This window comes from Ictalurus furcatus, chromosome 7 (genome assembly GCF_023375685.1).
Source record: "Ictalurus furcatus strain D&B chromosome 7, Billie_1.0, whole genome shotgun sequence".
Classification (NCBI taxonomy): Eukaryota; Metazoa; Chordata; class Actinopteri; order Siluriformes; family Ictaluridae; genus Ictalurus; species Ictalurus furcatus.
Genome location: NC_071261.1, coordinates 7,713,733 through 7,725,844, shown reverse-complemented (window position 1 = coordinate 7,725,844; position 12,112 = coordinate 7,713,733). Strand labels below are relative to the sequence as shown.

Below are 12,112 nucleotides of genomic sequence, written 5' to 3'. Positions count from 1 at the left end.
ATATAGGAATATACAGTATCTACATGTATTGAAATATATTCAGTTTTCATCTAGAGTAAAACTACGCATATGCATTTCTAAAAATGTTCACATATGGTACGTCAATTCATTGTCTATACATGTCTTAACATCAGAGTTACAAAGTATAAATTCTTTAGCACTATAGTGGAGAATAATTCTCCACTTGGAGCGGTTTGTCACCGCGTAACTGAACATCAGTAAAAGAAGACACGGCGGTGGTGTCATTTTATATCTTCAGTGAACGGAGGTGAGACCAATCAGACAGGATTTACAGGAAAATACGTGGAAATACTCATGTCTTACTGTCTGACAGTCTCTCAATTCTGCCAAACGCTAGCTCACAGTCAGTGTGAGGGAAAATGGATAAAAAAAGGAGTTCTTTTTTAAACCAGTAAAGGTGCTGAAACTGAAACAGTAACATCCTCTGATGCTGAGCAGGACAACAAGGCGTGTAAATGTCTATATGAGTTCCAGTTTACGTGAACATGATATGAGCAGAGCAGAAGGAAAGATAATGTACTCTGCGTAGCACTGTAGCAGCTAAACCCATACAATGATAGCTTAGCTGTGCTTCAGCTTGGCTAGCGACACCAAACTAGCCTAGTTATAAAAGTTTTATATTTTATCTGTCTGGTAGTCAACACCTGAGGCAAGACAACACCTGAGGCAAGTTTTATAATAAATCCAGCTTTTTCTGCTCATGTCATACATTGATGCACGCTAAAATAACTGAAAGCACTATGAGTTTCACTTTGTAGCGTATTTTTGTAGGTTGGATAGGTTTCGAAAGTAATTTATATTACTTTTTACATGCAGTAATCAGTAATGTAATCCAATTACAATGGTAAGTAGTAATTAGTAATCTGTAGTGGGTTACTCTTTTTGAGTAACTTACCCAACACTGTTTAACATTGTGTTGAAGTCATCATTGGAAATTATGCTCTGTGTTTTATAAAGAGTTTCCACCCTGCATCTGCACACTTCAGATTTATGGCACTTGGCAAACTTGCAGTTAATCTGGAACAAGAATACAAATGGTGGCAAAAGATGAAAAAAGTTATTACGGGTTATTAAATGATAACTGGTTTCAGTGTTATAAGCTTTAAATGGAACTCAAAGAAAGCGTAGTAGTAGTAATAATAATAATAATAATAATAATAATAGTTGTTGTTGTTTTTAGAACCTTTCATAAAATGTGTTAATTCAGCTCAAATTGATTTAAAGAATGTGCAAAAGACATGAAAACCAGGAACAACCATCCATGAATTATAACATTAAATAACAACATATAATAAGAATAGAAAGAACGTTAAAAAAAAGACAAAAAATAAGGTCAAATACCCACACAGCATTGCAATAGTTGTTTAAAGATTAACTGGTAAGTCCATCCTAGTAAACAGATCTCTTGGCGATGCACAAGTCTGTGCTGTATGTTCACGTTTTTATCAGATTATATTTGTTTATTCTTCCTTCAAAGCACCAGAAATACTTACTTACCCACCATCACATCAAAATCAGACCCATGATTACAGTTGTATAAACACTGGGTCACATTATGCTCTCATACAAATAAAGCGTGCCATAGAAACCTCAAACAACTCCATTCACAAACAAGGAACAGCACATAAACTTTAATACAGTAAAATCCCCACACACAGCTGAAATACATCCTCTTTGCAATTAGAATTGTGACTCATCACTTGTTTTATAGTGAGTCCATCCCTCCCTCTCTTTTTTTTTTTTTTTTTTTTTTTTAAATTTCCTTCTCTCTCTCTCTCTCTCTCACACACACACACACACACACACACACACACACACACACACGCACACGCACACATGCATATGCACACCCACACAAAGTGAGGTGTTCACTGGTTTGGAGTTCACTGGTTTAGCAGCAGGACAAACAGGACTAGAAACTGGAAGTACATTTCTGGCTCCTCACACAAGGTAAGACATATCATCTTTCACTGCGGCTTTAGAAACGTAGATGTGTCCGTGTTATCTTTGTTACATGTTCACAGTGTGAAAGTTGAGGTAGTTTTTAAAAAACAAAACAATATCCATGCATTAATTACATTTACGGCCTTTTGCAGATGCCCCTTATCCAATTATTAAACTTATAAGACCTGATTATACGGCATACTGTATATGCAAAATGGCTCCTCAGTATTCCTAACTGTAAAAATTAAAAATAAAAAAATCCATATTTTAAGTGCAATATTTACACAAGAAGTTCAACAGGGAGCGATGGGACAGATTTATTCAATGTGCCTGACATTCTTTTCCAGAATCAACGCTGCAATTTTGGAAAGACGTGCCCACAGTGTTTGACCCAAAAAAAGCACAGAGAGAATGTCAGGAATTATGCAATTGTACACTTCAAGGCAAAACACACACATGGTCTGATTGCCATATGCACACTTTCTTGTGTTAAATAGAATTTTTTTTTTAAACATGCAATTACATAATGTTTGTTCCTCCCTGCTTAAGAGAAGATAAATAAAAAAAGGTCTCCAGATGCCCTTCTTTATCAGCTGTATTTTTCATGAAATAGATATGTACGTGCATATCCTCAGTAACTTTAGGCATAATGATGATATCGAAGACTTTTTCAGAGAAAACAATTATTGTTTGTTGTTTTGTTTGTTTTTTTCCTGAAGAGACACAATACAGTTATTTACAGTATGGCATTCTGAAAAATAACATCATGTTTACTGTCTCAATAACTAAAAGACTTGAGAGAATTATTATTGTCAATGAATTAAGAATTATGTCAGCTGGTAACCAAACCAGCAACAGCTGGATTTCAATTCCGGAAACCTTTTATTTTTTTTTACGTTATATATCTAAATATATCTAAAAATCTAAAAACTCTAAACAGTACACACTGTTTATCAGGTAATACTTATTTTTCAGTAACATACAGTAAACTGACATTTAATGATAACTTTTTTTTAAAATTAATAAATATATAATAAACAATTCATTAAAAAATATTTTAAAAAGAAATAATTATGTTTAAAGATTTATGCCCAATATTCAATTCAAATGGCAACATGAACATATTTAACAGTATTAATTGTTAAAATAGTTTTATATATATATATATATATATATATATATATATATATATATATATATATATATATATATATATATATATAGATAGATATAGATATAGATAGATAGATAGAGAGTTGTATAATATATTTTTAATATATATTATAATATATAGTCTACAATTTGTACAGTTTTATAAGGAAATTAGTCAATTTTTCTCAGCATCTTGGAGAATCAGTTCTTCTGGGTACTCAGTATTTTATTTATTTTTTGCATATAAAACCCACCAGCCTTCATGATGTTTTTTTTTTTTATCTGAAACGTGGTCTATTATTTAACTGATGCAAATATTTTTCTGTAACATTGAAATTTAATTGGAAAAGTAATATCTGGAATTTTTTTTTTTTTTTTTTACTGAATAATAAATGCAGAAGCCATCAAATAAATATCTATAACAAAATTTGTAGTAAAAAAAAAAAAATAGGGTGCCTAAGACTTTTGTGCAGTACTGTAAATATAGTATATATAGTAAAAGTAATAATATTATTTGTTTTGCAGAAATCTTAACTTTAGAAACAATATGGATTACTCAGACAACGCGACGTATGACTATGACGAGCATAACAACAGCTACTACAACTACAATGACTACGAAACCATTTGTGAAAAAGAGGACGTTCGATCCTTTGCTAGAGTCTTCCTACCAGTTGTGTATGGGTTATCTCTAGTAGTGGGACTAACAGGAAATGCTCTGGTACTGGCTGTGTATGCGTATTCCAACCGCTTGAGGACGCTGATGGACACATTTGTGGTGCACCTGGCCGTGGCCGACCTCCTACTCCTTCTGACCCTACCTTTCTGGGCTGCTTCTGCCGTTCAGGGCTGGGAGCTAGGAGAGGTTCTCTGCAAGATTGTCACGGCCTTATACACCATCAACTTCACATGCAGCATGTTACTCCTGGCCTGCATCAGTCTGGACCGCTATCTTTCACTATTCCCACAACTCAAAGAGCTTTTCCTGGGCCGCATCTTTAAGAGGAACTGCTCCGCCAAGCTCTGCCTGGTAGTGTGGACAGTTAGTTGCTTTCTAGGAATCCCTGATTTGGTGCTCTCGAAGGTTAAAGAGCTTCCTGGTAGGAAGGTCTGCATGCCCGTGTACCCTTCAAGCATGGCCATCCAGGCAAAGGTGAGCATGGAGGTGATCGAGGTGCTGCTGAGTTTCTTGGTGCCGTTACTGATGATTCTGTATTGCTATTTCCATGTGGTACGGAAGTTATTGGAGCTTCCACCGGAGAACAGAGGGAAAAAGTGGACAACAATTCGTGTGTTGCTGGCAGTGGTTGGAGTTTTTGTGCTTACACAGTTGCCCTACAATGTTGTGAAGTTCTGCCGAGTCCTGGATGTGATTCACGCACTAATAAAGCACTGTGAGACGAGCAAAGCACTGGACCACGCAACCCAGATAACTGAGAGTCTGGCTTTGAGCCATTGTTGCCTGAACCCTGTGCTTTACGTCTTTATCGGCTCATCGTTTAGAATTCGCGTGCTAAGGTTTGCCAAAGCCTTTGGCCAGAGGAGGAGACTGGCACAAAGGAGAGAGGAGCATGGTGTAGAGATCTCCTTTAATTCACACTCACAATCTCCAAACACAAGCACCTTCTCCATATGAGTATATTTAAAGCTATGTAGTAGAGGATATATGCAATATGAAGTTCATCTCTGTGTATCTATCTGTATTCTGTATTCAACCGCCTAACCATGTCCAGATATATCTTCATATCAATCTCCAGTCAGAGTTTTATTCCTGCAGTGTGAAAAGGACCAGAAAAACAGGCTGAGCGAACCAGAAAGATATTGAAGTTGTTTTCTCTTTAACCGTAATGCCCTTTGTACTCAAGCAAAAGCTGAATGTAAGAGACACCCAAGCTCCAACAGACAGAGATTTGCTTTGACAATATGTGCAAAATCAATTTTCTTTTTTTCAATTCTCTCTCTCTCTAAGTAAATAATTCTGAAGTAAAAAATCTTAAATGAACTGAACCAGAACTGAACAAGACCTCATATTGCTCACCACCCAGCCAGGGTTGTGAGGGGACACAACACTGAACATACAAAACACATTACAGACATATGCTACACATTTTGAAGATTTTCAACTCTTCTCCTTCTTCGATATTTAATATCTTCTTCTGACAACATGGAGTTCACTCTCTGAACTATAAGTAAGGTAAAACACTGGGTGGGGGTGCTTGCTGAGGGCAGTGCAGAGTGCCTCCCTGACAGAGCACCCATGCCAATCTGGGAACCATCAGTCTCAGGGAACAAAAAAAAAAAAAAGACTGTTTGTCCCTGCTTGGCATGTTCTTTCTCCCTTTCCCCTTTAAAAAATAAATCAATAAAAATACTTGGTGGGTAAAACTTGGCTCATACTGACACTCAATCCATCAGGTAGGTATTCGACTTGACTATTTGACTTATTTAATATTCCTAACATGTTTACAGATACATCTTCTAAATAAATGGTGTACATAGACGGGTTTGGGTCATGTTTTATAGAAAAAAATGCCACAGTGCTTCTCAGTGACCACCGTTATTTACACAGTGGCCAGCCTTTCATTGGATTACTGTGCCTTCTTCTCATGCTTATATAAATAAACTATACAAGCAAATGTTGTATCGTTTCTAACTGTTGTCTAGTTTACCTCCCCTACCCCTAAAAAAGGTTCATGTATCATAAAAAAACCAAAAAAAAAAAACATCATTATCAAAATTCATACTTGGGTTTCTATTTGGTTATAGGTGTAATACAAGAGCATTATCTTTCCTCCTTCTGTTACTGAAGAACAATGCACAAATAACCAGTGATATATTTGGTTGACATCTGAATTTCATTGAGTTAGGTTGTGGACAAGCAGGGACATATTAATGACTTGACACAATTCCCTGGGAATTGGGAACGCCTAGACTGGTTTGGAGCCTCTGTTAGGGGAAAAGGAAGTCCTTAAAGATACATTTTATGACATTGTTTTATTTGAATTCCTTTGTAAAAAATTTTGTTTAAATAAATAAATAATAAAAACTTGTATTTGAAACATGCCCTCTGCCATGAGTTAAGTTTATTACAAAGTTGCTATCTTTCTTGGAAATGTATTGTGATATGCCAGTATAAATTTGGATGTATAATGGATCCGGTGTAATCTATGACAGTACTTGGTGTTTAACTAAGTAGGACAGGCCCTCATATAAGTAATCGATAAGTGAGAAATATAAAACACGGCAAAAATGTCAACGTGTGGGGAAAAAAAACACACGTACTTAATCACCCTTCAAGAATCTAATCTGATGGTGCAACAGTGCGAAGTTCAAACGAATGCTGGTGTACACTTCTCGTGTACAATGAGTCATGGGGTTATACACGATGGAACACGCTCTGCTGCTTACGTTTTCAGTTACTTCCTATTACCGGAACACTCTGGATGGGACAAGCCATCACAGGGAACCATGCACTAGGGCTTGCGTAGACTATAGTCTACTACTACGTTCACTGGTCACTGCTGTGGGCAGCTTTAGCTGAGGCAGTGGAAAAAGCAATGAGTCAGATGGAAAGGAGAAACAGACAGACCGTAAAGAAAGCAAACGAAATGCACTCTGTTAGTCTGAAAATATTTTGGACTAAATCAAGCCAATTCTACAGTCAACTGTGCAGGACTATTCTAGGAAAAGTCTTTTTTTTTATTTTTTATTTGAGCTAAATTAATAATAATCAATGCTCTTCGTTTCAGAAGCAAGGATTTCAGCTAAACTGCCAGCGCATCACCTTAAAAGAATTGGTATGTTCTTAAATTGGGAGACCCCTGGAACTCCCGGAAGAGTTGGGACGTCTGCCAGTCCTCCTACCAGGATGTTATTGAATGGTTGTTACCTCACAGCTGTGTGGAATTGTGTGTGGAAGGCAGTTTCTCATATGTTCTTGTGTCTTCTCTCACCTCCCAAAAAATGCCCTTAGGCAGATTTGCTACGCTAAATTGCTTGGAGTGAATGAATGAATTTTTAGCAAGTCGTTTCATGTCCGGAAAATCTCGGGTTCTATAAACCAGTAATCACATGTAGACAGAAATAAACGATTATCTATTAAGTTTAGCATTCACAAACTTATTTTAGAAAATAGAACCCTAATCGACAATGGTCCATTCCAGAGATGTGTGCTCTCCCCATTCTTCTGCTCTTCTCCTTGTACACTAACGACTCCCTCTCCAAGTACACGTCTGTGAAACTTCTGCTAACGCTTGCCCATGAAATCATCATCAGCATCATCGCAGATGGTGACACATACATAAGTCTACATAGACTGGAAGGTGAACCAATGGGAACCACCATCTCTGAGAACCTGAAAGAGGAAGCCAACGACGACTGTATTGCCTAAAAGGCTCAGCAAGGGAAGTGCTTCCAGAGTCCGCAGAGGAAGTTTAACCAACCACAGGAGCTGAGTCTGACCTCGCAACCCTATTAACAGTCTGGTGTGGCACGCAACCAAAAATGATCTGAACAGGCTGCAACACATTGTCAAGTTAGCTGAAATGCTCATAGGGAAAAATCTGAACTCTATGACCACTACATACTTGAACTTGTTCCCTCCAGTACATTTAAAATCCACCAGACTCCACAATAGCTTCCTTCCAGATGGAATCAGGTTTAGGAACACTTAATTTATTCACAAATATGATGAGTCACTTTCAGCATTGTGCTTTGTGGTCGAGATGGAATAACAGTTTTTATTATTAATATGTTTTAATTCTTCTCTGCGTAGTATTGTTCTTAATTTTTTTTAAAAAGTAAAATAAATACATAAATATATACAATACCCACTTATTATATTAATAGGTATGCTGTAATACACACTTCTTTATAGTAAAAGTGTTATTATAATACCTGTATTGTGTGTCCTTGTCTTGGCTGTTTTTGTAACGTCTCCCATTTTTTAAGTTTGTGTTTGTCTGTGAAATTAGCTCTCACAAAAGTTTATGAACAAAGACCAAACACACTTGTCTATATTTGTAATAACTACTCTCGCTTCACTAACATGGTCAAACAAAAGCCTTTTAATGAGAGTATTTTGTTTACTTAACTAACTAAAAAGCTTCCAAAGGACCAAACAATGTGAGGATCAAAAAAAAGATAGTTATGTAAAAAATTTAAATAAATAAAATATTTTTTTAAAAAACAGAAAACTGTTATGAATTTCTGAACTGAATTCCTCTCATTCTGAGTTTGATATAATGCTTATAAGGTTTAAACAAACAGCCTGTTTCAATCTAAACATATGGTTTCTGTCCTCCTGACTGCATAAACATTTACCAATTTCCTGGTATGCATCCCAGGAACTGAGAGAAATGTTTCTATCCAAGAATTAAAGCATAATCAAAAGCAAAAAAAAAAAAAAAAAAAAAAAAAAGAAAAGAAAAGAAAGAAAGAACGAAAATATCAAGCTATGTTATAACAGTTTTAAATATCCGTTATTTTCTTTTCAGCATCCTGAAACAGTACGACTCGATAGTTATTCATTATTGAAGAGGAGATTATTTAAAACTGAGACAAATCAACGTTTTACTTCAAGGCGTTCAGAAATTAGTATATAAAATGGAAATATGAATGAATATCCTACTCATACCACTGCCTTCGGTTTTTTTAAAAAAAATTGTTACGGCACCATAGATTTAATTCATATGCTAACACAGTGTTATCACAGTGTTGACTCAACTAGGAGTCATCTAAACATGCATGTAATTATTACTACCTTCCTTTCGTCGTACTTCCTATTAGGTTAACTTTAAACCTTACATTTGACAATTTCATAGTGATTGTTGATTTAAAAAAAAAAAAGAGTGGAATAATATCACTTTTCACATACAGTATTTTGTATATTTGTGTCTACTGCCCTCTTGTGACAGATCTAAATTCTTACTTTCAAAGACAAATAAGCTTCAGCAGTTCAATCTAACAGCAAAGGTGTATAAATAAATAACTAGCATTTAAAAGCTGTATTTTGTGTTTAGTCAGGTTTACTCATTTTGTTTTAATTTCTGAAACAATTTAGGATGAGATATACACAAAAACAGGAGAAATCAGGAGCAAATACTTTTTCACAGCATACATGGTTTTTCTTGGCTGACAGGAGTTGAACCTGTCTACTGTTCAACTCTGCTGTTGTAGCCCATCCACCTCAAGGTTGATATTTTGTTCATGCTGAGATGCTTTTCTGCTCACCACGGTTGTAAAGAGTGATTATATGAGTTACTATATCTATATCCTTCCTGGCAGCTGGAACTAATCTGGCCATTTTCCTCTGACCTCTTTCATTAACAAGGTATTTCCACCCACAGAACCCTCACTCACTGTTTGTTTTTCACACGAAACTCTACAGATTGTTTTGTGTTAGAAAATCCCAGGAGATCAGCATTTTCTGGAATACTCAAACCAGCCCATCTGGTACCAACAAGCACAGATCAATAAAAGTCACACAGATGACATTTTCACCCATTCTGATGTTTGAAGTGAACATTAACCAGTCCGCATGTAGGTAGGTGTGTAGGTGTGTAGGTAGGTAGGTGTGTAGGTAGGTAGGTAGATAGGTAGGTAGGTGTGTAGGTGTGTAGGTAGGTAGGTAGGTAGGTAGGTGTGTAGGTAGGTAGGTGTGTAGGTAGGTGTGTAGGTAGGTAGGTGTGTAGGTGTGTAGGTAGGTAGGTGTGTAGGTGTGTAGGTAGGTAGGTAAGTAGGTAGATGTGTAGGTAGGTGTGTGTGTGTGTAGGTGTGTAGGTAGGTAGGTGTGTAGGTGTGTAGGTAGGTAGGTGTGTAGGTAGGTAAGTGTGTAGGTAGGTAGGTAGGTGTGTAGGTAGGTAGGTGTGTAGGTGTGTGTGTAGGTAGGTAGGAGTGTAGGTAGGTAGGTGTGTAGGTCTGTAGGTGTGTGTGTGTAGGTAGGTAGGTGTGTAGGTAGGTAGGTAGGTGTGTAGGTAGGTTGGTGTGTTGGTCTGTAGGTAGGTAGGTAGGTGTGTAGGTGTGTAGGTAGGTGTGTAGGTGTGTAGGTAGGTAGGTGTGTAGGTGGGTAGGTAGGTGTGTGTGTAGGTAGGTGTGTAGGTAGGTAGGTAGGTGTGTAGGTGTGTAGGTAGGTAGGTAGGTGTGTAGGTGTGTAGGTAGGTAGGTAGGTAGGTAGGTGTGTAGGTAGGTAGGTGTGTAGGTAGGTGTGTGTGTAGGTAGGTGTGTAGGTAGGTAGGTAGGTGCGTAGGTAGGTAGGTGTGTAGGTGTGTGTGTAGGTAGGTAGGTGTGTGTGTAGGTAGGTGTGTAGGTAGGTAGGTGGGTGTGTAGGTAGGTAGGTAGGTAGGTGTGTGTGTAGGTAGGTGTGTAGGTAGGTAGGTGTATAGGTGTGTGTGTAGGTAGGTAGGTAGGTGTGTAGGTAGGTAGGTAAGTAGGTGTGTGTGTAGGTAGGTGTGTAGGTAGGTAAGTGTGTAGGTGTGTAGGTAGGTAGGTGTGTAGGTGTGTAGGTAGGTGTGTAGGTGTGTAGATAGGTAGGTGTGTAGGTGTGTAGGTAGGTAGGTGTGTAGGTGTGTGTGTAGGTAGGTAGGTGTGTAGGTAGGTAGGTAGGTGTATGTGTAGGTAGGTAGGTGTGTAGGTAGGTCGGTCAGTCTGTCTGTCTGTTTGTCTCTCTCTCTCTCACTCTCTCTCTCTCTCTCTCACACACACACACACACACACACACACACACACAGAAATTAATTCACTTTCTGGAATGTGGTCTGAAAATGTCTAGATAGCTGTGACCGTTACTCATTTAAACTGACTCGTGTCAGATGGTTACTACATTAACAATGAAACCTATGATTTGATTGCCTGTATAATGATCTGAGGGATCTTTATGCTCAGAGAGATTAATGCTCATCTGAGGGGCAAACTGCCCAAAAAATAGAAATAAAAGATTACAATATGTACAATGAGGTGTTTTGTTGTTGTTTTTTTTTTTTTTAAATGCAATCGTTTTATTTATAACAAAAAATGTATTATATAACAAAAATGTGCAAACCAACCAATAATAATAAAAAAAATCATCACCAGTGCTATTGATTACTGCTATTAAAGGCACATGTGTTTGGTCCATTGGACCTTCAGATTATTAAAGGCAGCTTAACCACATGACATTCTCTTAAGACTACTTGAAATGATCAATTATGTACAAGAACTATCTAAGCAAATTATTATTATTATAATTTTTTTTTTTTTTTTTTACAGAGAAAACCTTTTAAATAGCTTTCAAAAAAAAGTAGTAGTAGTAAACTTCCAAAATCGAAAGAAGGCAGCACTGTAATTATTCTTACAAACATTAATGAAAAACAATAGAAGCAGACGAGTGCAAAAGCCCCCCATCGTTCCAGATCTCCGTGGTAAAGGCGAAAAAAACCAACCGAATCGGGATCTTAACGCACATGCTCCAGTAACTATACGGTGTAAAAACAGAAAAAGACAAAAATCAAAAGTGATTCAATCTCTCAATTTACATTAAACAGACATCAATGTGGGGTGATGAATTATACCCCTGGCTAATAATGGTATAAAAGTTTCCAGTATGATTCATACTCTGGGTGTTTATGATGTCAGATTGGGAAAACAGAAGGGGGAAGCATTGCGATAAGGAGAGACTTGAATATTGATACGAGTTCAGGTCAAGGTGCAGCGTGTGGAGAGCACAGAGTGAGTGTTGTGAGAGCGGTTGTTGCTGTTTAATTAGTGGCAATGCTCTGGAGTGTTACCATGGAAGGAAAGACAGTTGTGCCAAAGTTCACGGAAGAATGAGGCTTTTCTTAATAATTCAGAATCTGAACATCAAACAGGTCACACACTCCCTCGTTGTCATCCAGGTTGAAATTGTAATCCACACCGTGGTTGGGCGAGAGGCGCAACAGGGGGAAGACTGCAGAAACGAAAACAAAATTAGTGCAGGGGCAACTGTGCAAACAAAGAGACTCGTCCATGACCGTTGTGA

At 37.3% G+C, this 12,112-nt stretch overlaps 1 protein-coding gene across 1 annotated transcript; it reads left to right on the top strand.

The window, feature by feature from the left end:
• Positions 1–1,799: 1,799 nt before the first annotated feature.
• Positions 1,800–6,180, top strand: ackr4a (atypical chemokine receptor 4a). The gene is made up of 2 exons (XM_053628136.1): positions 1,800–1,971; positions 3,643–6,180. The coding sequence occupies exon 2, from the start codon at positions 3,665–3,667 to the stop codon at positions 4,751–4,753; it is 1,089 nt and encodes a 362-aa protein (XP_053484111.1). The 5' UTR covers positions 1,800–1,971; positions 3,643–3,664; the 3' UTR covers positions 4,754–6,180.
• Positions 6,181–12,112: the final 5,932 nt, after the last annotated feature.

What these genes read in the sequence shown, in the direction of transcription:
- ackr4a (XM_053628136.1), top strand. Translation starts at nt 3,665, where the DNA reads ATGGATTACTCAGACAACGCGACGTATGACTATGACGAGCATAACAAC.